Genomic DNA, 22,475 nt, shown 5'->3' with positions numbered 1-22,475 from the left:
AGAGCTCTTTGAACTGGTAACTTTTATTTTTTTTTTTAATATTTATTTATTTGGCTGCACCAGGTCTTAATTGCAGCCTCAAGGATCTTCGGTCTTTGTTGCGGCACGTGGGATCTTTAGTTGCAGGATGCAAATTCTTAGTTGTGGCATGTGGGATCTAGTTTCCTTGACCAGGGATCCAACCCAGGCCCACTGCCTTGGGAGCATGGAATCTTAGCAACTGGACCACGAGGGAAGCCCCAACTTTTTTATTTCTCAAGTTGGGTTGTGGGATATAAATTTTATGCATATTTTCCCTGTATCTTTTTGTATATCTGAAATATTTTGCAATTGGAAAAAAGTTTAGCACAGTGCTGGCTCTTGCCCTTCATCCCTCTGGTCTCATCCCTCAATCTCAGAATTGAGCAGGAAGAAACAGAGGGGAAACAGAGTGAGTAGTTTAGGAGGCTTTCCTGGAGGAGAGGTCCTTGGGGATGATGATGTGGAGAAAGAAGATGCTATCGCTTTGCTCCCATCCTCTCCTCTGAGTGCAGCCCTCTGTTCCTCTGAAAAAGCCATTTCCACACAAGCAATTCCCCCTCCCTTGTATAGCGGTCCCCAGGTACTAATTGGCATTCTGCTAATTAGCCTCATTGTCAGCACTAAGTGCCTCTTTCCCTAGGGGACCATTATCTCATTAACTGTGGGGTGGAGGCAGCAGCTGCCCTGGGACTGGGCTGGGGTCGGTGGGCTTCTGCTTCATACCATCTGTTGGTCTATCTGCTCTGCCCTCATTGGTCATGGAGTTTCTTGAATGGAGACCCCCATAGGGCAGGGAAAAGAGCAGTGAGGTTGCAGTCAGAAGAGCTGGCTCTAGACCCAGGATGAAGAGAAGAAATCCAGCTTCCCAAGATGGGTGGGAGGATCTGAGGGCGGCTGTGTCTGTGCAAAATATCCATCCCCCAGGGATCCAAAATTTGTCTTATTTTTAATACTTTTAACTTTTTTTTTCCTCCCAATATTTATTTGGCACATGGGATCTTTGCTGTGGCATCGCAACTCTTTGTTGCCGCGTGTGGGAGGGATCGAGTTCCCTGACCAAGGATTGAACCCTGGCCCCCTGCATTGGGAGCATGGAGTCTTAGCCACTGGGCCATGGGGGAAATTTATATTTTAACTTTTCTTGATGCCCGATTCAGGGCTTCCTCCACCACATTACCTCTTCTTAAATTATTATGGACAGTTTCATATGTACATAAAATTAGAGAATAGGGGATGGTGACCCCTTAGGTGCCCATGCATCAATACTCCAGCTTCAATAATTATCATCATGGGGACTTCCTTTGTGGTCCAGTGGTTAGCAATCTGCCTTGCAATGCAGGGGACATGGATTGGATTCCTGGTGGGGAACTAAGATTCCCCATGCTGTGAAGCAACTAAGAAAGATAACACAACAAAGACCTGAGGCAGCCAGATAAACAAATAAATATTAAGGAAAAAATCATCGCATGGGGCCAATCTTGTTTCTCCAGTCTTCTCCAGACAATCTTGTCTTCCCCAGGCCCAGATTACATTGCCTCTTGAGGTTTGGCTGGCCATATAGCCTACCCTACTCCCTCCCCCCCGACCCCATACCGTGATCTTCATTTGGTCATTCACTGATTAGGTATCTCTTTATTAAACACAGCCTAAGAGTAAAGTGAAAGTGTTAGTTGTTCAGTCATATCCGACTCTTTGCGATCCCACAGACTATTGCCTCCCAGGCTCTTCTGTCCAAGAGATTCTCTAGGCAAAAATACTGGAGTGCGTTGCCATTCCCTTCTGCAGGGGATCTTCCCAACACAGAGGCTGAACCCAGGTCTTCTGCACTGCAGGCAGGTTCTTTACTGTCTGAGCCACCAGAACAAGACCATGGGGTAGAAGGGAAAAAACACAGAATTTAAAGTTAGTGCTTTGTGAAAGTCATTCATCTCTCTGAGGCTCAATTTACTAATGTCTTACTCTTAGGCATTAGTAAATTTACTGAGAGCTTCATACATACCAAGTGCTTCACACATTTAATTTTATTTTTTTCTAACCTCCCTGTTATTATCCCTATTTTACAGTGATAGAATTGAGCCTCAGAGGGATGAATGACTTGCACAAAGCACTAACTTTAAATTCTGTGTTTTTCCCTACTATCCCATGGTCTTGTGTTTGAGTTACTACCCAGTGCCTACCCAGATACAGAGGCTTCATTCACATACATGTTACTAAACCTCTAGTGGGTGCCAGGCCCTGTGTTGAACAAGGCTGACATAATTCTTACCTTTAAGGAGATTCAACATTTTACAGTTCAAGGTATTAAAAGTTACCATGGGTTGAAGCCTGGTGGCTAAAACAGAAGAGCCAAACTCAGTCTCAGGGGGTGAAGGAAGGCTTCATGGAGGAAGTAATTTAGACATGAAGGGCAAAGCAAAAGGCACTGAAAATGGGCATGGTCAGAATATTCCAGAGAGAAGAAGTGGCAAGTGCAAAGGCTGGAGGAGGGTCTGTTGAGTTCTGGAAACTGCATGGAGAGGATTTCCATATGGCTAGAGTGTGTGAGGTTGAATGGTGGAGTACTGAAAAAGAGGGCTAGAGAAGCAGGCAGAATCTTGAAGGATCACGATTGCCACACTTCAGACTCAAAAGACAGGAGTCAGCGAAGGATCTTAACAGGAGAGTGACGTGAGATTTGAGTGAGTTTTAGAAAAACCAGGCACTATGAGCATAGAGAATTGACCTTAAAGAGGTCAGGCAAGAAGATCAAGTAGGAGGCTAATAAGAGTATTGAAGGTGAGTGATGACTGTGGCTTGGACAAGGACAAATGCAAGGTAAACAGAAGAGGGGGAAGGTGGGGGAGCGAGACTGGATGTGCATCTGAATGTGAAAAGAAGAGTCCAGAAAGGAGAGTGTCTGTCCCTTTCCAAGGACTTCTCATTTAAACTCTCGGAGAAGGCAATGGCACCCCACTCCAGTACTCTTGCCTGGAAAATCCCGTGGATGGAGGAGCCCGGAAGGCTGCAGTCCATGGGGTCTCTGAGGATCGGACACGACTGAGTGACCTCACTTTCACTTTCATGCGTTGGAGAAGGAAATGGCAACCCACTCCAGTGTTCTTGCCTGGAGAATCCCAGGGACGGGGGAGCCTGGTGGGCTGCCATCTATTGGGTCGCACAGAGTTGGATACGATTGAAGTGACTTAGCAGCAGCAGCAGCAGTAAAAAGTGAAAGTGTTAGTCTCTTAATTGTAGTAGTTCAGTTGTTGTGACCCCATGGACTTGTAGCCTGTCAGGCTCCTCTGTACATGGAATTCTCCAAGCAAGAACACTGAAGCCATTCCCTTCTTCAGGGGAGATTCCTGACCCAGGGGTCAAACTCAGGTCTCCTGCATTGCAGAAAGAGTCTTCACCGTCTAATGCAAGAGACACAGGTTTGACCCCTGGGACAGAAAGATCCCCTGGAGAAGACAATGGCAACCCACTCTAGTATTCTTGCTTGGGAAATCCCATTGTTAGAAGAGCTTGGCAGGCTACAGTCCACCAGTTCGAAAAGAGTTGGACACTACTGAGATTAAACAATGACAACAACAACAAAGTAATGTTTACATTAAGGCTGGAGGTGGGGTCTTGCAGAAATACTATCACTGTTACAAGTGATCTCAAAGATCAAGCAGCCTTCTCTTTCAAATTTGCAAAGAAAGGCCCAGAGAAGCAAAGCAACTTGCTCAAGGTCACACAGCATGTCCATGTCAGAACATGACTCCTTGCTCTTTATATAGCATTACTCAGCCTCCAGTGAGGCTAACGGCTGGGGGTTCTACGCCAACATGCCTAGACCTAAGGTGACCCAAGCCAGACTTGAAGGGGGTCAACATAGATTCTTACTGCTCCCCTCCACCTCTCCCTGCCACCCCTCCTCCACGCACAGCTCCAGTGATCAATTAGTAATTGTGGAAGCAGTTCTGTTGTGCCGAACAAGAGGTGCAGAGACAAAGGCCTGCAGTAGGATTTCCTATCCTCAGATCTTAGGATCCTCAACACTTCCCACCGCAGTCGGGGAAGGGGTAAAGGGGCAGTCACGAGGCAGCCAGTCCCCCCTCCACTCCCCAGCCCCCAGACGGTTTCTCCAGCCAAGTTCTCACGAAGACGCCCCTCCCTCAGCGGCTCCACTGTTGCTATGGCAATTAGGTGGGTGGACAGCCCATCCTATCTAGAGGCCACCCAGCCCTTGCGTGGGGAGTTACCATAACAACCCCCCTAGTAATAGAGGGGGTTGGGTCCCACCCCCCTTCCCCCGCAAATAGAGAGGTGGGTGGTTTGATTGGCAGCTGGGCACACGAAAGAGGAGGGAAAAGGAAGGAAAGGCGTCAAAGGAGAGCTCAGAAGGAAATGGGGGAGAGAAAGGGCAAAAAACAGGGGAAGGGAAGGAAACGCGTATGCGCACGCGCGCCAGCTGGTGGGCGCGCTCCGCGGCCGCCTCGGCCGCCGCCCACTTCTTTCACGCCAGGCTCGCGCGGTCCCTCGGTCCTCGCGCGCGCCTTTCGCTCCCTCTCCTGCGCCTGCGCGCAGGTGTCGGCGCCGAGGGGGAGGGGGAACCCGGCGCGCCCGCGTCACGTTCCCTCTTCCACCCTCCGGGTGCGCGGCCACTCTGCGCCTGCGCAGGAGAGGCGGGAGGCTCGGGTTGCAGGCTCTGGGGCGAGAGCTCCTGTCAGTCGGTGGGTCGGTCCTCCCGCCGGCCCTCCCCCTCCCCGTTCTACGGGGGAGGCGCGGTGGAGCCCGCCCCCAGGATCCCCCGATGGGGGAGAAGCGGCGACGGCGGCAGCGGAATAACCGAGCCGGAGCGTGAGCGGCCCCGGGGCCCCGTTCCCGGTGGAGGCCATGGGCGACCCAGCCCCCGCCCGCAGCCTGGACGACATCGACCTGTCCGCCCTGCGGGTGAGCGCGCCGCCCCCCCAGCCTCGCCCGGTTCCCGTCCCCGCCGCTGGAGAGCGGGTGGCCGCACGCCTCGCGAGCTCCCCGGGCGCCGGGTCTCCCGCGGCGACCCCCGCCCCTCTCCCTGGCCCCCGCCCTCCGCTCCCCTTCGCTCTCCACGCGCTGCAGATTCTGGGAGCCAGCTTGGTCCCCGCCCTGGGGTGCCCCGCCCCCATTCCTCTCTCCTCCTCTACCTTTACTCAGCTTCCGGACCCCTTCCTTCCAGGTGTTTGCGGCTCACCCTCCAGCTCCCCTGAACCTGCAGTATCTTCACCGTGGTGCCCCTTCCTGGCCCCTGATCCCCTTTGGGGCCTCTTTCCCCCTCGTTGCTCCTCTGTTTTCTTCCCCCGCCTCCTGTTTCCCGGCTCCTCGAATTTTGACTTTGCCACTGCCTCGCCAGCCTCCCCCTCATCACCCTCTCTCCTCCTCGCCCAGCCCTGAATTGCATCTCTTCGCCGGCCGGCACTTCAGCCTCCCCTCTCGGGCCGCACACCTCCTACCGCCGCCCTCACCCGGCTGCTTGGCTCCCGCCCGCCCGGGTGCCTTCCTTCGCATTTCAGGTGCAGCAGTCCAGCACCAGGCATTTCCGGTCTCAGGGTCCCCCGCATATTACATTACCAACTCTGCAGCAGAGCTGTGGGGCTGGGAGGAAAGTCAAGTGCACCGGGGGAGGAGGGGACGCGTTTCTGGTCTTCAGAAACTCTGGCCTGGGCTGAGAAGAGGATGTTTACAGGTCTGTACACACACGAACACATGCAGCATGTGGTCCTTCCGGTTTGGAAAAGCTTAGGTATTCATGGCTTTGCTGGAAGGCGGGGGAGGCGATGGCGATCTCTCCAGGGAGGGGCTCATTAGAAAAGGGATCAGAGGGGAACAACTGCAGCAGGAATTTCTTGGAAATACCTATTCGTTGTCCCTCCTGGGGCCCTTGCACGTCCTCATTTGGGAGCTTTCAGCAGCATTTACCCGTTTTTCTTCAGCAAGGAGCCCTGGCTTAAGGGGCCACTGAGTGATTTCAAGGTGAAGACTCCAGCCTCTCCCCCAGGGGGTGTTTTTGTCCTGTGTCCTTCATGCTCTCTCAACAGGCCAGGGTGTTTGGGGAGAGTAGGATTTCCCATCTCTGGGTTGGGTGCTCCGGAGGCCCCTGTTGAAATGTCTTCTGGTTTTTGAGTTGGCCAGGGAATGTGGCCAGTAGCTGGAAAAGGCGGTCAGCCACACAGGTGCCCCGGATATGACTGGAGGGGAGAGGGGAATTGAAGAGAGCAGAGTCATGTCGTTAATTGGGTTTCTCTAGGTGACACAGTTTTTCTTGCCATTCAGGTCATAATTTGTTTGGTGAAACGTTGGGCTAGGAGACCTGACTTGCTTCAGATAAGGTGATGAGTTGCTGAGGAGGGAGATGGAAGATTGAATTTCTCTCTCTTTCTCTCTCTGTGTGTGTGTGCGTTTAGGGGAAGAGGGTCTGAAGGCTTTGGGAGGGAGAGTCTTAATCAGTTTAAACTGTGATTCTCAAGTCAGGCCAGCTGGGGTATAAGATGGAAATCCAGGCTCCCCTTAGTGTACTATCTACAGGATGAGTCCCCACCTTGCCTTCCCACCTTGGTTGTTGATTAACTCTCGCTGCAGGTTCCTGTTGCTGAGGTGACTTAAATATAATAAAAACAGGTGGGTCCAAACCATGATCTTTGGCTTAAACCTTGTGGGGCTCTGCCTGGGCTTCTCTTTTCCTTTAGCCTCTTCTGCTAGTTTGGCCTGGATCCTCGGCCTGGGATTTCCAGCAATTCTGCAGACACCCTATGACCTTGGATGTGGTATTTCCCTTCTTAACTTCTCTACTTTTGAAGCAGTGTTAGCCTCTTTCCTCAATCATCTCCTGCCCTATTCTCCTCTCCTTCCCTTCAGAGAGGCCCTAGACCTGCTCCCAGTGCTTATGGTCTTTCCTGCCTCGGGCATTTTAAGAAAGCATCCCTCTTCCTCCCCACCCCCCCGCCCCCCACCAGCCCAGTACTCCAGGGTTTGGGGGGGGAGTGAGGGGACCACTTCTTTTGAAATAGGACTGCAGAAGGGCTGTTGGACTTTTCTCAGGGAAGGACCTGTCCCCTCTGCCCCACCTCAGAGAGCCCCTGTATAACAACTGGGCTCAGTCATCTCTTGTTCTGTTCTTGTCTGTCGAGAAATGGCAACCTGGAGAATTAGCAGAAAACTATTTCTCTAAACTGGGGAGGGGGATTGGAGAGGAGCATATTCAGCATTTATTAGCCAGCCTCACAGAGTCTAAGTTGTTTTTCTTCTCTTGTTTCAAGATAAGGCTTAGCTTTCAGGTGCTGATGAGAGTAATAGGCTGGTATTAGGAAAGATTGAATGGCACTATCTCTTAGCCATGGGTGGGGAGGCGGGTAGACCTGCCACTTTGTGACCACAGGCACGCTTGACCTCTTTAAGGCTCCGTCTGTCTTCTGGCCCAGTAGTGTGGGGTAGTGTTCCTAAGTTCAAGTCCCCGCTTTCTCACTTATGAGTATCCATGGCCTTTCTTCCCTGGTTGGCTGCAGATTCTGCCAAGAGCCTCACCTTCTAATTCTCCGTATGCTCATCTGTATAGTGGTGGTGGTACTGAACTCCGAGTTACTGAGGACTGGGTGAAATACTGCATATTAAGTACTTAGTCCAGTTCCTGGCACATCATGACCATATGATTGCCCTTATTGTTAATTGTTACCAGATGACAATCAGAGAAGGCTTCTGGCACAAGTGTATCTAGAATAGCACTCCTGCCCCTGCTTCATTTTTGTATAAATTTTTATATAGCATCCCTCAGTCTGCTTGCTTTTATTTTGTAGTCTTTATCACCAGCTGACATGTGCTTATCAACCCTGACTAAAATCTAAGTTCAGTGAAAGCTAGGATTTTGACTGTTCTGTTCAGTTTTGCATCCTCAGGGCCTATAACAGTGCTTTGCACGTGAGGGGGTCTCAACTGTTGAATAAATGCGTGTCCTAACAAGTGAAAGCTCTTAGCTCTAAGCTCTGCTTAGAGAAAGCATTCAATAAACATCATGCTGGTTAGGCTTTCTCTTTGCCTTTTGTATACACACAATTAAGAATATATCTTTTCTGAGTTTTTTTTGGAATGAGACCTCGTCTGGTGGTAAACAGAGCTCTGGAAGCCTCCATCTGAGACTTGAAGTAAAGTTAGGATCTTCCAAGAGAAAAAAAATGGGCCTCTTATTTCAGACCCTCTCTGTGTCCAAGTTTGGTTATATTCCAGAAGAATCTTCTGACTGGGAACTCCTGGCTTCTCACAGAGCAGAAGTATCAGTGGAAGTGGATGGGACAAGGAGGGAGCAGACCCTGGGCTGACCTCTTTCCTTTTGTGTTGCTCCTCGTGGTTGACCCGCTTCACAAACCGAGCAGCTTCTCTTTACTGTCCGGCCAGCTGGAAGTTTTAGACTGCAGTGTCCTTGGAACCGTGGGGCTGCGCTTAGTGTGTATTGAAATAACGCCATGGCCCACAGGCAGGAGGGACTTGTTGCCGGGCAGTCGTGCTGACGGAGATGTTCTTACTCTAACAGTCTTGTGTTGTTGTGTCCCTTCTCTGGAGGGGCCTCTTCCCCTTCCTTTTCTCTTCGCGAGGCTGTGGAGCCAGCACCACTTGGAGGGCTGGCAGTTCTGGGCATGTGTTTCTAGGCCGCTGAGCAACCGCTGCACTCTGATGTGCTGGCTGTCCAAATGTTGATGACAGATGCCTCAGGCCAGGGCTGGACTGGCTGATCTCCTGCAGCAGAAGCAGGGGCTTTGAGTGGGGACTTTTTTCCTAGAGAACTGCAGGTGAGGGTGGGGCTCTTGGGGGAACTAGTGGCACTTGGAGTGAAGTGAAAAGCTGCTTTGGCCAGAGGCTGGAAGGAAGGTAGCAGAGAACTTTGCTAGAACGAGATGTTCACCCATCTCCCAAGCTAGGAAGGAGACATCGATACCCTTTGTGCCGCGGGTAGGACAGAGCCCTTGCCCTTTGTGACCCACAGAGGGGAGGGTCTTTGGAGAAGTGAGGTTTTCACAGTTAAGAGAACAGTAAGAGGGTCAGCAAGAGAGCTGGCCTGCCTACCACCACCAGCTTCTCCCAGGAGCTCAGTTCACAATAAAATTCTAATTTCAGATCTGGCCTCCATTCCTTTCCACTCTAAACTGTGTGCCTAAAATGAGACAACAGCTTGGGTAGGTTGAGTGTCCTTGCCTGTCATCTTGGGGACAAGATAGCAGGAAGTGTGCAGCCGCCCTTTACGAACTTGTACTTTGGCCTTGGTTAATAAATAAGGAATGTGGTGACCTCTCAACCCAGGAACATAAAACAGCTCTGGGACTGCAGAGCATCTCCAGAAGCCATTTGAGAGTCTTCGCAACTGATCTTTCTGTCTCCAAAGTTGTACCAGAGAGAGTTACCTGTAACATCCTTTTCTGCATCAGTCAGTCACCAAGCATTGTTGGTCTACTATATTGAGAATCACATTCTAGATACTACAGGAAGGATGTAATAATGTGATGATACCATTCTAAGCCATTTAATCAGAGCTCTGGGAGCTTCCACCTAAGCAATGCCTTTGCAGGCTGAGGCTCCCCCCCAACCCCCTCAACACATATCCCCTACCCTCTGCAATTTTTAAACTGTTTCTGCCTTCCTCTATCTTAGAACCCTCAGGGTCAGGAAGTTTTTGTTAACTCTGATTGCTGTGACTCATACTCATTTTCTGTTTTCTGTCTGTAGTGGTCAGTCATCTTGAAATCTGATATCCAGTCTTTCCCCCTCCTCCAGCACTCAGTTTACACTCACAACTCCCTCAGTGTTTTCTTCAGTAGGCTGAAGAAATAGAACAGAAAGTGATCAAGTTAATAAGTCAAGTCTCAAAGCATTTCTCAAATGCCTACAGAATATAGGAAGATACAAAAATATGACTTGGGAGAAGGCCTTGTTCATTCTTTTCTCTGTCTTGTTTTCCCTGGCCTTTTCCTCCTAACCAGCCAGTCCTTGACTTCAGTCTGGGATTCTTCCATCTACAGGACACTCCCCAAGAGGGTGATTGAAAAGATGCTTGAGGTTTTTTGTTCTTAATATGGGTAGGAGATGGTGGAGAAGAGAATAAAGGGATGGAATTATGGTGACCAGGAAGCCCCTGGAGATTTTGCCCAGTGACCAGACAGCCAAGGATGTACTTGCTAAAGGTAGGACTTCCTGTTCTCCTTGAGGAAAGAACTAGAACTAGGCATGAAGATACAGTGACACGCAAGATAGACATGGTTTTCCTATGCTCTAGTAGTGGGGAGAGACATTCATAAAACAGTCATATGTATATCTCTCTATATATAATCACATGTACAGAAAATTGCAAGCCATGATAAGGACTGTAGCAGAAAACTTTAGCAAGCCATGAGAGTACATAACAGGAATTGTTTTTACTTTTTACAAGACAAAAATATTTGGTTGGTTGGTTGAGAGACAAATCACCTGTCAGAAAACCAAGCTGACAGTGCCACAGAAAGCGTAGCTAGAGGTGAGCCAGCAGGTAGAGTGTGGGAATGACCTGAACTGGGAGACCCTGGAATGGGGCCATTCTTAGGGTGGGGGTTTAGGTCAACAGTTAACCAAGGGACAGGCGCTTGAGGATGGGGTAAAAACTCCAGGCTCATTTCCAAAAGGATTTCTTCTGAATCTTCCTGTGAGAGAGGAAAAAAAGTTTGTCTCTTTCAAAGGATAAGGGTATGTATGTGGAAGGAGCGTATGACTCTTATTTATTTAGTGGGGGGAAGGTCTCAGTACTGGGTGTGTGCGAGTTCACATGTCGCTCTGCAGAGGGTGACTGCGTGTGCTTGTTGTCTTAAGTGAGTGTATGAGGGAGCGGGTGTACCACTAGATGGTACAGCCCTTTTATATCAGGGGTGCCCAGCCTCCGGATCTACTGCCTGATGATCTAATATGGACCTGATGGAATAATAGTAGAAATAAAGTGCACAACAAATGTAATGCACTTGAATCATCCTGAAACCATCCCCCACTTAGCAGTCCTTGGGAAAATTGTCTGCCACAAAACCGGTCCCTCGTTCCAAAAAGGTTGGAGACTGCTGTTTTGTATCATATTTATGTATGTAAGATACACAACGTGTTTTGATAGACATAGGCATAGTGAAGTGATAACTGCAGTCCAGCTGATTAACATTTTCATCTCCTTACACCTGTGTGTGTGTGACTTGATGTCATTGGCCCCGAGTAGTGGGTCGGGTTGGAAGGTACGTAAATCTCACAGGAATAAGCACGAGCAGGCCCGGCCTTGGAGTTAGCTTCCATGGTCAGTGGGATTCTGCCTAACGCTAGGTGGATACTGTATGTATAAACAGGTCTCTCTCAATTTACACTGAACAAGTCAAGGATGAGTGGGGTGTGTCGGGAAGTGTTACCAATTTTGCACAGAGAACCACAGTCTTGGGTTTCTTGGAGGAGCCAGACTCCAGGAGCGGCTGAAATGTCAGGAGGGTGGGGCGGGCTGCCAGAAGTGTGTGTTGGCCCAGCCTGTGGTGTGGAGAGAGGGATGGGTGGAAGACATGGAAACTCTGCCTGCAGCAAGAGGAATGCTGCAGGTTGGTAAGGGAGCAGCCGAGAAGACCTTGGACCGAGGAGGGAAGTCTGTGTCCTCACAGTGAGAGAGTCTTTGCAGCCAAGGGTGACAGGTGAAGCTTCTGTAGTCACAGCCAGGAGCTGCCCCCTCAGAGCCTGTGACTAAGTCTGTGCCTGTGGTGGTGAATCTGCTCTGCCTTTCGGAGGAGAAGGGCCTCTTGAAAAGAGGCCCATGGCAGCGGGTCTTCTGAGGGAAAAGGGAAATCTTCTCCCACCCTCTTCCACCAAAACCATCCAGGATAGGATCTGAAGGGCCGGAATTGCCGAGTTGCTCCTAGACCACAGGCTTGGAGGAGTTTTCTTTCAGCAGTGGTCTCTGCAGGGACACACTGAGGATCAGTAGGGCCGAGTGAGGAAGTTTCCACCTCCTTCCAGTTACCTCGGTGTTCACTTTCCCCACAAAACCTCCCCTGACCGTGCCAGCCCTCACTGGTCACCTTCTCACGGACCTTGTAATTTAGTATTTGAATATGTATCACCCCTACTAAATCGTATTTCATCGTCTTGTTTTTCCTTTCACTTCCTTAACTATAGGAACCGTAATCCACACTTTCTGTTGAGCCTCACAGTGCATATAGAGTACACAGCAGGGTTCAGTACTTATTCCCTTGATAAGCGATCAGGAGCCAAGCATTCTTGTCGCTTTCCCACCGGAGTGCCTCGTATGTGCTGGGCACCATGTGACACAAAATAGCATAGTTCCTGACTAAGTGCTTCCCAACCCAGGGGGGCACTGCTCTCCTGGGAGTGTTTGGAAATGTTGGGGAGGGAGGTTTCATTATTAGTTTGTCTCAGAAGCACTAACAACCTTAAATATTAATATGTGGGGATCAAGGCTGTGAACCACCTGGCAATGACCGGAAAACACACTGAAGAATTATTTTCCCACCCACCTTGCCGATAAGGCCTCTTGTGAACCTGTTATGGATGTGGGAAATGTCAGGGGAAGGACTGGACAAGTTTCTCCCGTGAAGTCAGAAGTCAATCCTAAGCTCCCTCCTTTCCTTCTTTCTGGGCGGAGAGAGGAATATAGGCTGTAAATTACTCGTGCGCATGGCACGAAGCTCTTCTCACAGCTTGGATCTGTCTGCCAGCACACCTCTGGAGGTAAAATGGGCCAGCTCCAAAGCCAGACTGCAAGGAAGACGATTTTCATGTTCTTTCTTCACCACCCACCCACTCTCTCTTTCAAGGCATATTTGTAAGAGAGTGGCTGAAAAGCATGTCATACTTGGTCTTCAGTTCTGAGCAGCTTAGGAGAGTCTTCAAGAAAAGATTCAGACAGACTTTGTCTTGTAATAACCTGTAATGGAAAATAATCTAAGTATATATATATAATTGAGTCACTCTGCTGCTATAAGCCAGAAATTGACACAATTTTGTAATTCGGCTCTGATTCTATTGAAACAGAATAGCTGGACATGGGGTGCCCTAAAATCTGAGCAGCAGGAAGACGAAAGGAGGAGGTAGGTGTGAGGTCCCGTTATGCGAGAGGAGGCTGGTGCAGGGGTCTTTGCATCCTAAGGTCGGCCCCATGGAGCCAGAGGTGTGCTGAGGGAGTGTCGTTCCTCAGTCTGCCGGGGAGTGACTAGAGGGAAGACCACTAGGCTAGTGTCTCCTTTGGAGAAGGACAGAGCCCTGGGGGTGAGTGAGGGGCTGGGAGCAGAGTGGCTGGTGGGAATGCGTGAATGTCGCGGGGCCACCATCACTTCTTGCTATCCGAATCTGACTTGAGGGGGAAAGACTGAGGGGCTCTTGGTCTAGTCTAGCTTAAGGTTTGGAGAAGTTGGGGAAAGTCCCTCTCACCTTCACGATGTCCTTCTTCACCATGGAAACTACCTTCAATCCCAGAGAGCAGGGTTGGGAGGACAGACAACACGTGGTTCAGAGGTTGGCCAGTCCCTGTGTCCCTTCAGACCTCTAGGAAGCCCTCTTTTTCTCTCTTTCTTCAGTTTGGAACGAAAACTGCTCTGATACAGGTCATTTATATTTTAATGTGGACTCATTTCAGAAGGGGTTCTGGAGTGGAATAGGGAAAATAATGAATAGTTGCTATGCAGTTCCCTCCTTGTATAATCTCATTATTCCTCACAGTAACCCTTTGAAGTGGGATATTTTCCTCACGTTTCAAGATGAAGAGACCAAGGCTTACAGAACTTGGAAATTAAATAACGTGCCTGAGGACAGCCACTAAGCAGCAGGTTGCAGAGTTGGGCTCAGGTCTGACTCAACCCAGAACCTGAGCCCATGTGCCCCTGCGCTGGTGGAGGCCTGCGCCCAGGTGGCAGGCGTCTCTGGGGCATGTTGAGGGGAGGGTGCCCTGCCACTGACATTCTGGACTGTGTGCCTTGAGCAGTATTGTTTTCCACTTGCTTTAATCATGGACGTGTGGCCTGTGGAAAACAGGCTTAGTGGGCTCACTCGGGACAATGTAACACTGTCCATAAAATGTCTGCGGTGAAGAATTGTATTAGGAAACTTTGAAACATGGCCTGTTTTCATGGTTTGGAGGCAGCCTGTAAGAGCAGTGGTCACCGCCTCTAAGAGGTCACCGTTTATATCTGTGTCTTGGCAGTGGACAGGTTTTAATCACGTGGGAGCATTTTTTGAGACGAGAGGATGACTCTACTTACTTATTTAGTAAATGACTTAGATTATTTTTAATATTTAATTGTTTGGCTGCAGCGGGTCTGAGTTGTGGTGCTCAGGATCTCTGTTGTGTCATGTGGGATCTTTCGTTGCTCACATGGACTGTAGTTGTGGCACAGGGACTTAGTTGCCCCGCACATGTGGGATCTTAGTTCCCCAACCAGGCATCGAACGTGTGTCCCCTGCATTGGCAGGCAGATGGGTAACCACTGGCCCACCAGGGAAGTAAAAAAAAAAAAAATAGTAAATGACCTTAGCCTGAGCCATTGGAACTGCTGGTGGGTTGGTGTTGATGGGCACATGCTGAGAATACAAAGATCCAGGGGCCTGTGCCCAGAACTGGTGGAGATTTCTGGATGTCAAGCTGCCAGGCAGCCTTCTCTGATGACGGGAGCGAAAGGGGTATGCAAGAATTCAGATTTGTTCTGGAGGAAAGAGCATTAATGATTCAGAAGAAGCCCTGTTCTTCAGAGGGAGGAGAAAAAGACTAGCTCATCCCTCCCACCTTAAAATTTTTTTAAAAAAATTGTAGTTATTAATAAATACAGCATAAAATCGACCATCCTAGCCATTTTTAAGTGCACACTTTGGTGACATCAAGTACATTCTCGCTGTTGTGCAATCATCACTGCCGTCCCCCTCCAGAACGTTTTCATCTTCCCCAACTGAAACCCTGTCCCCATGAAACACCCAACTCCCTGCCCCCAGCCTCTGGCAACCACCCATCTGTGTCTCCTCCCTTTGTGTGTGTGCAGGGCTAAGCAGAGGGCTGACATGGCAGATACTTACTATTTGTCGAGTCAGGTGAGGTGACCTGTTTCAGAACTCCGTGTGTCATCAGCCAACCCGGGACACTCCCCTTCCTCCTGACTTCAGTGCAAGGCAGTAGGCCTCCAAGGGGGGTTTTCAGTGAAATGGCCACTTGGAATCACAAAAGGTTCAGGCAACGGAAAGAGAAGTTGAGGGTTTCTTTTCCTGTATTCAGCTCCTTTTGCCATCTCCCAGCTGGGCTTTGCTTTCTGGTTCTGTTGTGCTTATAGGCGTCATCTTGTTTACTCTCAGCCCTTACGTCTCATCCTGGGGGTGTGGTGGGTCGCGACAGAGGAAGGTGGGAAGACCACCATGCAGGGGACGAAGCTAATAAAATGAAACAGCACATCTCTGTGTGTGAGGGGTTCCTGTGTTAACAGAGAGGGCTTCTCCCTGGAAGCAGAAGAAAACCACCCTTACATGAGTACATTGTACCCAGAGGAGGGTCTCTGTCTTTTCTGTGTTTCCCCTTTCCCAAGGGGTGGCCAGTGGTGTAACTCTAATGTATTCATGTATCATTAGGAGCAGAAAGGTGACATCAAGTAGGAGGTAGTTGTTTAGTATCAGGCAGTCTGAGCTCAGGAGCTTCTTTCCTGTGGAATGACAGGCCACAGCAAAGGCCTAGATTCTCATGGGGACGAAGGAGTGGTCAGCTGTTAAAGCTGTCATGGGGGAATCGAGGGCAGCCTTTGAGGCCCCTTTGATGTCACCTTCCTGGGTCTCCAGGCCTGCAGAGTTTGGAGCCTGGTCAGGCTGTATTCCTCTGTGGTGTCCACACCCCTGGACAGACCCAAAGCATGACCTAGAATTGAGTTGGATTTCTTAGAATACAGGTGACCAATTCCGTGGCCTGCCTACCTCCTCCCTTTGTTCACACCATTTACAGTTTTTTCATTGACCTTCGTGGGGAAGGAAATCTATAGGAAGGAGAGGCAGGCTTGGCGATTAAGTCACCCAGGAAGAGAGGAGGGTAGGGGAGACCTGTGTGGCGGAGAGGCCTGTCTTACAGGTCAAGATCCAGGCCACAGGGCCTCTAGTTGGAGGTTCGGGGGGCAGCTTAGGGTCCCCTGTTCGGGGCTGTTTCCCTGGATCACCCGCCCTGGTGTCAGGTCCCAAGTCCTGAGGACTCACCGTCTTTTCTGTTTCCTACGCACAACCTTATAGGAGGCTCCACGTGTTCACTGTCACCTTCCAGGGTCTGCCCCGTGGCCCTCCTCACCACAGCCCCTCTCACTCCAATCTAAAGCCTGTTTCTTTCTTAGATTGAGTCAGCTATAAATGGATTGATGGTTTTTCTTGGGCTGAGCCTGGTTCACTCACCCCTGATGCTCATGGTGTGAATGGAGGAGCACTCCACTCCTCAGTCATGGGAACACAGCCTTCCCTAGGTATTATCCTGCCATCTGGCATTGTGCCTGCCTGGATTTGGTTGTTATCACCACCACCGATAAAAGCACGGAGTGGCTTAAGTGTCCATGTTTAAAGCAGAGCCTCCATGGACCATCTGACATTTTTAAAGATGCCAGCAGCGGGCCAGGGTCCCAGAGCTGGTTAGACCTGAACTCAGAGGCTTTTGTTGCCCTGCCACAGTGCCCAGGCCCCAACAGAAACGGAGGACTCCTGTGTGTTTGGTCAGCCTAGAGTTCAAGGTGCATTCTGTGCAGATGAGGTGTGTGTCGCAAGTCAGTGATTAATGTCCCCACCGCTGCCCACATCCCCCACCCCATCCTTGAAACCTGCCCAGGTGGGGCAGGAGTGACGTCTGCAGAGCTCCCCGGTGGAGGCCTGCTGACACAGGGCTGTCAGAGTTGAGGCAACGTGATATGTGGAGCAGGCGTGGAATCAGGAGCCCAGAGACCTGGCTCCTGTTTCAGTTCCTCTCGCTTATAGGATGAGCGTCGTCTCCCTAGGACTTGGGTTTCCCCACTTAGGAAGGGGGCTCTTAATCAGAGGCACGCTCAGAGTCACCTGGGCAGCTTCTTTAACCTACGTTTTACCCAGACCCTGCCCCTCCCCTCCAGGTGATTCACTGTTCCCAGGGCAGTGCCTTGGTATGTGTGTTTTCCCAGGTGAGCAGATTCCCTTTGAGAACCACTGGACCAGATAATCCTTAAGGCCCCCCAGACCCAAGAGGCCCCTCCTCCCTTCTTTCCTCTCTTCATTGCTAAAAATCCTTGAGCACTGAGTTGGGACGTGGGGTGGGGCATCCAGGAAGGATACCAAAGAAAGGGAAGGTTCAGAAAAGTCTGAAGGACCATTTGAAGTAAGAACATCAGTGTGGGTGCGCTCCTTGTTGTTCAGTTGCTCAGTAGCGTCCAACTCTTGGCAACCCCATGGACTGCAACATACCATGCTTCCCTGTCCTGTCCGTCTTCCAGAGTTTGCTCAAACTTGTGTCCGTTGAGTCGGTGATGCCATCCACCATCCCGTCCTCTGTTGTTCCCTTCTCTTCCTTAGGCTCCCCTGAGTCTGTTAGAGCTGAGGGAAGAACAGGCAGACCTGGTGAGGACTGACCTGGGAAGACAGGACATCTTTACTTGCTCTTTGAAGATAGGAAGGGACCTGGATATCGGGGCCTTTCCCATCCCCCCAGGTGCTGGAGAGGGATTTGAATCCAAACTCCAGTTCTGTCACTTACTGTGTGACCTCTGGCAAGGTCATAATTACCCCCACACCCCATTTTTGCCATTTGTCAAAGACCCACATAACAGGGCTGTTTCGAGGGTTAAACAGAAGTGTATAAGTACTTGGCCTGGTAGCTGCTCGTTAGATAGGTGGTAGCTGCATGATTTTCTCCTATGGAAGTCCCCAGAAAGGATGTCTCCTGGGGTTCTGTTAACACTTCTCTTCTTCTTCACATTTTGTTTGGGGAAAAAGAAAACCACCCAGTGTCTTGAGTTCAATCTTAATGGCTGTCGGTGAGTGCCTCAGTCAGCCCCCAGGTGTGGGTCTGGCTCTCCCTTCTCTATCAAAGAGCATTCTACCCTCTTTCAGTGGAAAAGAGAGCAACTTCGAAATCTAATGTCTAAACTTGAAACTCCTGTTTGTCCTGCTCCCTGAGTCAGGAATTCCAGCCCCACATTGCCCTTGTGTGTGGAAGCTGCGGGCTCAGCTGGGGGTGGGGGTAGGCCGGCACCTCACCCTGGGGACATTCTGATGGTGATAAATGGCTTCCTTCAGATGTGAGAGACAGGACTTTACACAAAAATGTGTAAAGTGCTTTATGGAAAGGCTACTTGGATCCTCGATGGCCTTGCCTGGAGACTTGAGGCTCTTTGGGCCTTCCCCACCTCTGACCTTCGCTGAGATAACTCTGACTTGTCTTTTTGGTCTCAGGCTAAATATCACTTCCCCCCATCAGCCCTTTAATGCCCAAGCCCCTATCATAACCTCCCTTTAATCTTTCAAAAAGTATCCTGTGTACTTTCTGAAAATGTATGCATTTATTAATGTGTGTTATTTTTGACCACGCTGGGTCTTCGTTGCTGCGAGTGCGCCTTTGTCTAGTTGTGAGCGCGGACTGCTCTGGTTGTGGTATGCGGGCTTCTCGTCGTGGTGCCTTCTCTAGTTAGGGAGCACGGGCTCTAGGGCGCCCAGGTTTCAGTCGCTGTGGCTTGAGGGTTCGAGAGCACAGGCTAAGCAATTGTGGTGCCTTGGTTTAGTTGCTCCACAGCATGTGGGATCTTCCCCTACCAGGAAACGAATCAGTGTCCCCTGCGTTGCAAGGCGGATTCTTAACTGCTGGACCACCGGGAGGGCCCTGCCCTCCTATTGCAGTTCAGTTTGTGTAGGTGTGTAATTGTGTCTTTAATGTTTGCTTCCTGTAAGCTGCACGAAGGAAGGGTCTGTTTCTGTTTCATTCATTGCCACATTCTGGTCTCTGCCAGGCACTCGACATTTGTTGAATGACGGAATGACCTGGTCACAGGGCCCTAAAATTGGCAGGAATGTAGCCAGGGAAGCTTTCTCAGGAAAAAAGAGGAGTGGTGGGCCTGGTGAATAGTTGGATGAGCATGTTTGCTCCATCTTGCTGGTCAGGAAATTTCTCCCTCTGTCTCACCTATGTACCCCTTGGGCTGTAATTTATTCTGAGTTGGTCCTTGGTGGGGCCAGAGAATTTCTGGTCTCCACCCTTCGGAGAGTAACCCTTTCTAAGTCTGATTCAGACAGTCCTTCCTTCCCCTCCCTGTGGGCCCCACCCTCCACCTGCTCTTCTCTCAACTGACTCACTTGGCGCCCTCTACCCTTCCTTCCCGGGTGCCTTCTCATAGTCCCGTCTGTCATAACCTTCCTCCCTGTGTCCTCTCCGGTGGCATCTGGCCGGGTCTCCCATCTGGAAGTAGGAGCCACACAGGGGTCAGACAGGACCTCGGCTTTCTTGGTCACGAGCCCTCCCCAGCCTCTTGCCTGGTGTTCATGGACACCTGACTCCCACAGGAGGCGGTTGGCAACGAAGTCTAATGGTTTGTTTGTGCTAGAATGGAAAGCCAACAACGAGAAGCCTTATTATTACCCAGCCCCTGATTATTGTTGTCATCCTGTGGGAGCTTGGTGTCTGCCCCGCTCCTGCCTCCTTGTGTCCAAGCTCTGCCCTTTCTCTCCTGTTCTCTGCTTGCCAGGGACAGCCCCACTCGCGCCGCCCCCTGCGCCTTTCAGCCCTGCCTCCAAGGCCGTGGTCATTTTTTCCCTCCCTTCTCTCTTGCCTGCCCTCCTCACAGTTTTACTTTTTTGTCTTGTCTCTTTTCTCCCAAGCTGCGACTCTTCACTCTAAATCCCAGGAAAATCACCTTCTGACAGAGTTTTCCCTTGGCTCTATGGGAAGTAAGTCTCTTCACAATGACTCTGCAAATTTGTAGCACTTTGTGTGTATCAAAATGTTTGTACATCTATGAACCCTTGTGAGATGGGGTTGGGTTGGTAAGGAAAAGAGGCTCTGCAAGCTTAAGAGATTTGCTGATTTGCCTTCATGATATGAAAGAATCAGAACCAGTGCCCAGGCCTTCTGATTCTCAGTGAAGCCTAAACCATTCCCTGTCATTCCGTCTTACTAGCCTCTTGGTTGCCTTGCTGCTTCAGCTAAGGAAACATGTCTCCGAGTCATCTGCTCCTACTTTGGAACCTTCCTTTAAGTTGTCTAAGATGTGACCTTCCTCTGTCCTTCACCTAACCTAGCCTCTGCCCCCTTCTTTCTCCTTTTCAGAAAGCTTGGCTCTCTTCTCCCTCAGAAACCTTCCCCGTTCTCTATTCTTTCCCTGTTGCTTCTTACAGCCTTTGGGTCCTTGTTAATGTTTCCCTTTGATTCTAGCCAGCGGTATAGGAGTTCCTGCTGTAGGAAAGTCCGCTTTCTAGTAATATATGTTTACCCAACATATAAATTATGGGGCGCTGATTCACATAACAAAAGAGGATTCACTTTCAGTAGCTGCCCTCGTTTGTTGCTTTTAAGTGACTATTTGTGGATTATTTTGGAAAAAAATGGAGATTAAACCCAAAGCTAGTGTTAGAAACTATAGCACTAGGGAAAGGGGATGTTTTATCTAGATAGCACCTGCTTTCTTCTGTTTTTATATCCACTCAACAGAAGGATATTGAACGTGGCCTTGGGCTTCTGTGGTGGTTCAGTCAGTAAAGAATCTTTTGTAATGCAGGAGACCTGGGTTTGACCCCTAAAGAAGGAAATGGCAACCCACACCAGTATTCCTGCCGGAAAAATCCCATGGACAGAGGAGCACGGAGACCATGGGGTCGCAAAGAGTCAGACACAACTGAGTGACTGACACTTTGACTTCTTAAGACTTTGTCTTGCAGAGGAAAAACAATTAAAGAATCAGTCACTAAAATGAAATTGGTGCCATGAAAGGGGCTGTGCAGAGTGCCGTGGGAGCAGGACCACAGTCAGGGAAACTTCCTGGACGAGATGGGGTCTGAGTTGAAGTCTGGAAGGATGTGCACAGGGCATCCAGGTCAAAGGGAGGGGAGAGATGGAGTTGGAAGAGTGGACAGCATGTGCCGAGACCCAGAGGTGAAAAGGAGCATGGCGTATTAAAAGAACCAAGAACTCCTTGCCTTGTCCTTCTCCCCCTACCCCCCTCCGCCACAAGATGGGAATGGGTGGGGCTCCAGGTAAGCCATCCTTTGGATCATCAGCTGTAAGGCAGTCAGATCTGAGCTTAAGGAAGAGCCTCTTTGGCCCACAGAAGGCCAGTGAACAGAGCTCTGGGGCACGTGTGCCATGGAAGGCCTCCTTGGATTCTCCATCAGAAGACGAACCAGGCTCCACTTTGAGAACACAACGTCTTGGAGCCTTGGTTTCCTCATCTGTGAAGTGGGGTAATAATTCCCGCCTGGCTTCCCTCCAGGTCAGAGGCACAAATGAGACAATGACTGTGGAAACACCTTGTAAATCGTGAAGAGCTGGGTAGTTGGATGATGGCAGCACAGGCAGCTGCTGGGAGGTGATGAAGTTGATGCTGTTGGCCACAGACAGAGACAGTCTCTGTATTCATTATGGCAGAGACAAGACCAAACTCTGACACCTTGTAACGTTTTATTAGCAAAGGCTTTAAAAACTTGAGACTTGGAAAGTGAGTACTAGAGAAGTAAAGGGGAGACACCACCCTCAGCTGCCTGGAAGGCTTTGCAAGACCTTCCAGCTCTGAGCAGGGGGATGGCTAGAATGACCTCCCTTCTGAGGCTGGGAGTTGTCACCCCAGGCCTGTAGTTCTCTGTTTTCCTTTAGCTGCTGGAGCCAGGCGGAACCTCAGAAGCAAGCTGTTTATCTTGTAGGTTTTTTGGTTTATTTTTAAATTTCTGACTGTGACGTATTTATTTTTTCCTTTTCCCTTTCCCCACTTCTCCAGCTCAGCATCAGAAAGAGACCATCTGTCCCCGGCCTCGCCTGCGGCCATTTTAGAACCGGCACCAGGCTGCTGCTCGAATTCTGGTCCCCTCCTCCCCACCTCCCTCCTGCACTGCCTGTCTCTCCTTTGGCTCCCTGCATGGGTCAGCCCCGCCTCCCGTGGGGCTCTCCATCCAGGAAAACCCTCTGATCTGGATAAAGCCCTCAGCCCAGGGCGTCTGGGAAGCCAGGTCTGTGAGAAACCTGGGCGCTGAGGCATGGAGGGCACGGATCCCAGCCTGGCGCAGGCAGGGCCCCTGTCCGCTCTGACTGGTTTCTGATCAGAATGGTATTTGTGTTCATGTGTGTGTGTCGGGTCTGGACTTGCTTCTGCCTATTCGTGTATCTGTGTGTGTGTGTTCATGATCGTGTGTGTCCGTCTGGCATAGAGACCCAGAAAGAGCGACTTAAAAACTACCCTCTGCCAGCACATAAACATCCTTCCTGGTTTCTCTCCTGCCCCTCCGCTCCAGGGCACACTCGGTTC

The 22,475-nt window shown here is 50.2% G+C and overlaps 1 protein-coding gene across 16 annotated transcripts in view; it reads left to right on the top strand.

Moving 5' to 3' along the window:
• Window positions 1-4,449: 4,449 nt before the first annotated feature.
• The window catches only part of MINK1 (misshapen like kinase 1), a 46,645-nt gene continuing 28,619 nt past the window's right edge, over window positions 4,450-22,475 (top strand). For 10 of the 16 annotated variants that reach the window (XM_069603263.1, XM_069603262.1, XM_069603261.1 and 7 more), the window contains exon 1: window positions 4,654-4,938. In XM_069603263.1, the coding sequence (XP_069459364.1) occupies window positions 4,882-4,938 (57 nt within the window). In that variant the 5' untranslated portion in view covers window positions 4,654-4,881. Of the gene's footprint in view, window positions 4,939-22,475 lie in introns of all 16 variants that reach the window. The other 6 variants (XM_069603259.1, XM_069603257.1, XM_069603246.1 and 3 more) reach the window with 4 other exon arrangements.

This window comes from Ovis canadensis, chromosome 11, assembly GCF_042477335.2.
Source record: "Ovis canadensis isolate MfBH-ARS-UI-01 breed Bighorn chromosome 11, ARS-UI_OviCan_v2, whole genome shotgun sequence".
NCBI classification, from domain to species: domain Eukaryota; kingdom Metazoa; phylum Chordata; class Mammalia; order Artiodactyla; family Bovidae; genus Ovis; species Ovis canadensis.
The sequence above is the reverse complement of the archived record's forward strand: the minus strand, read 5'-3'. Positions and strand labels throughout refer to the sequence as shown.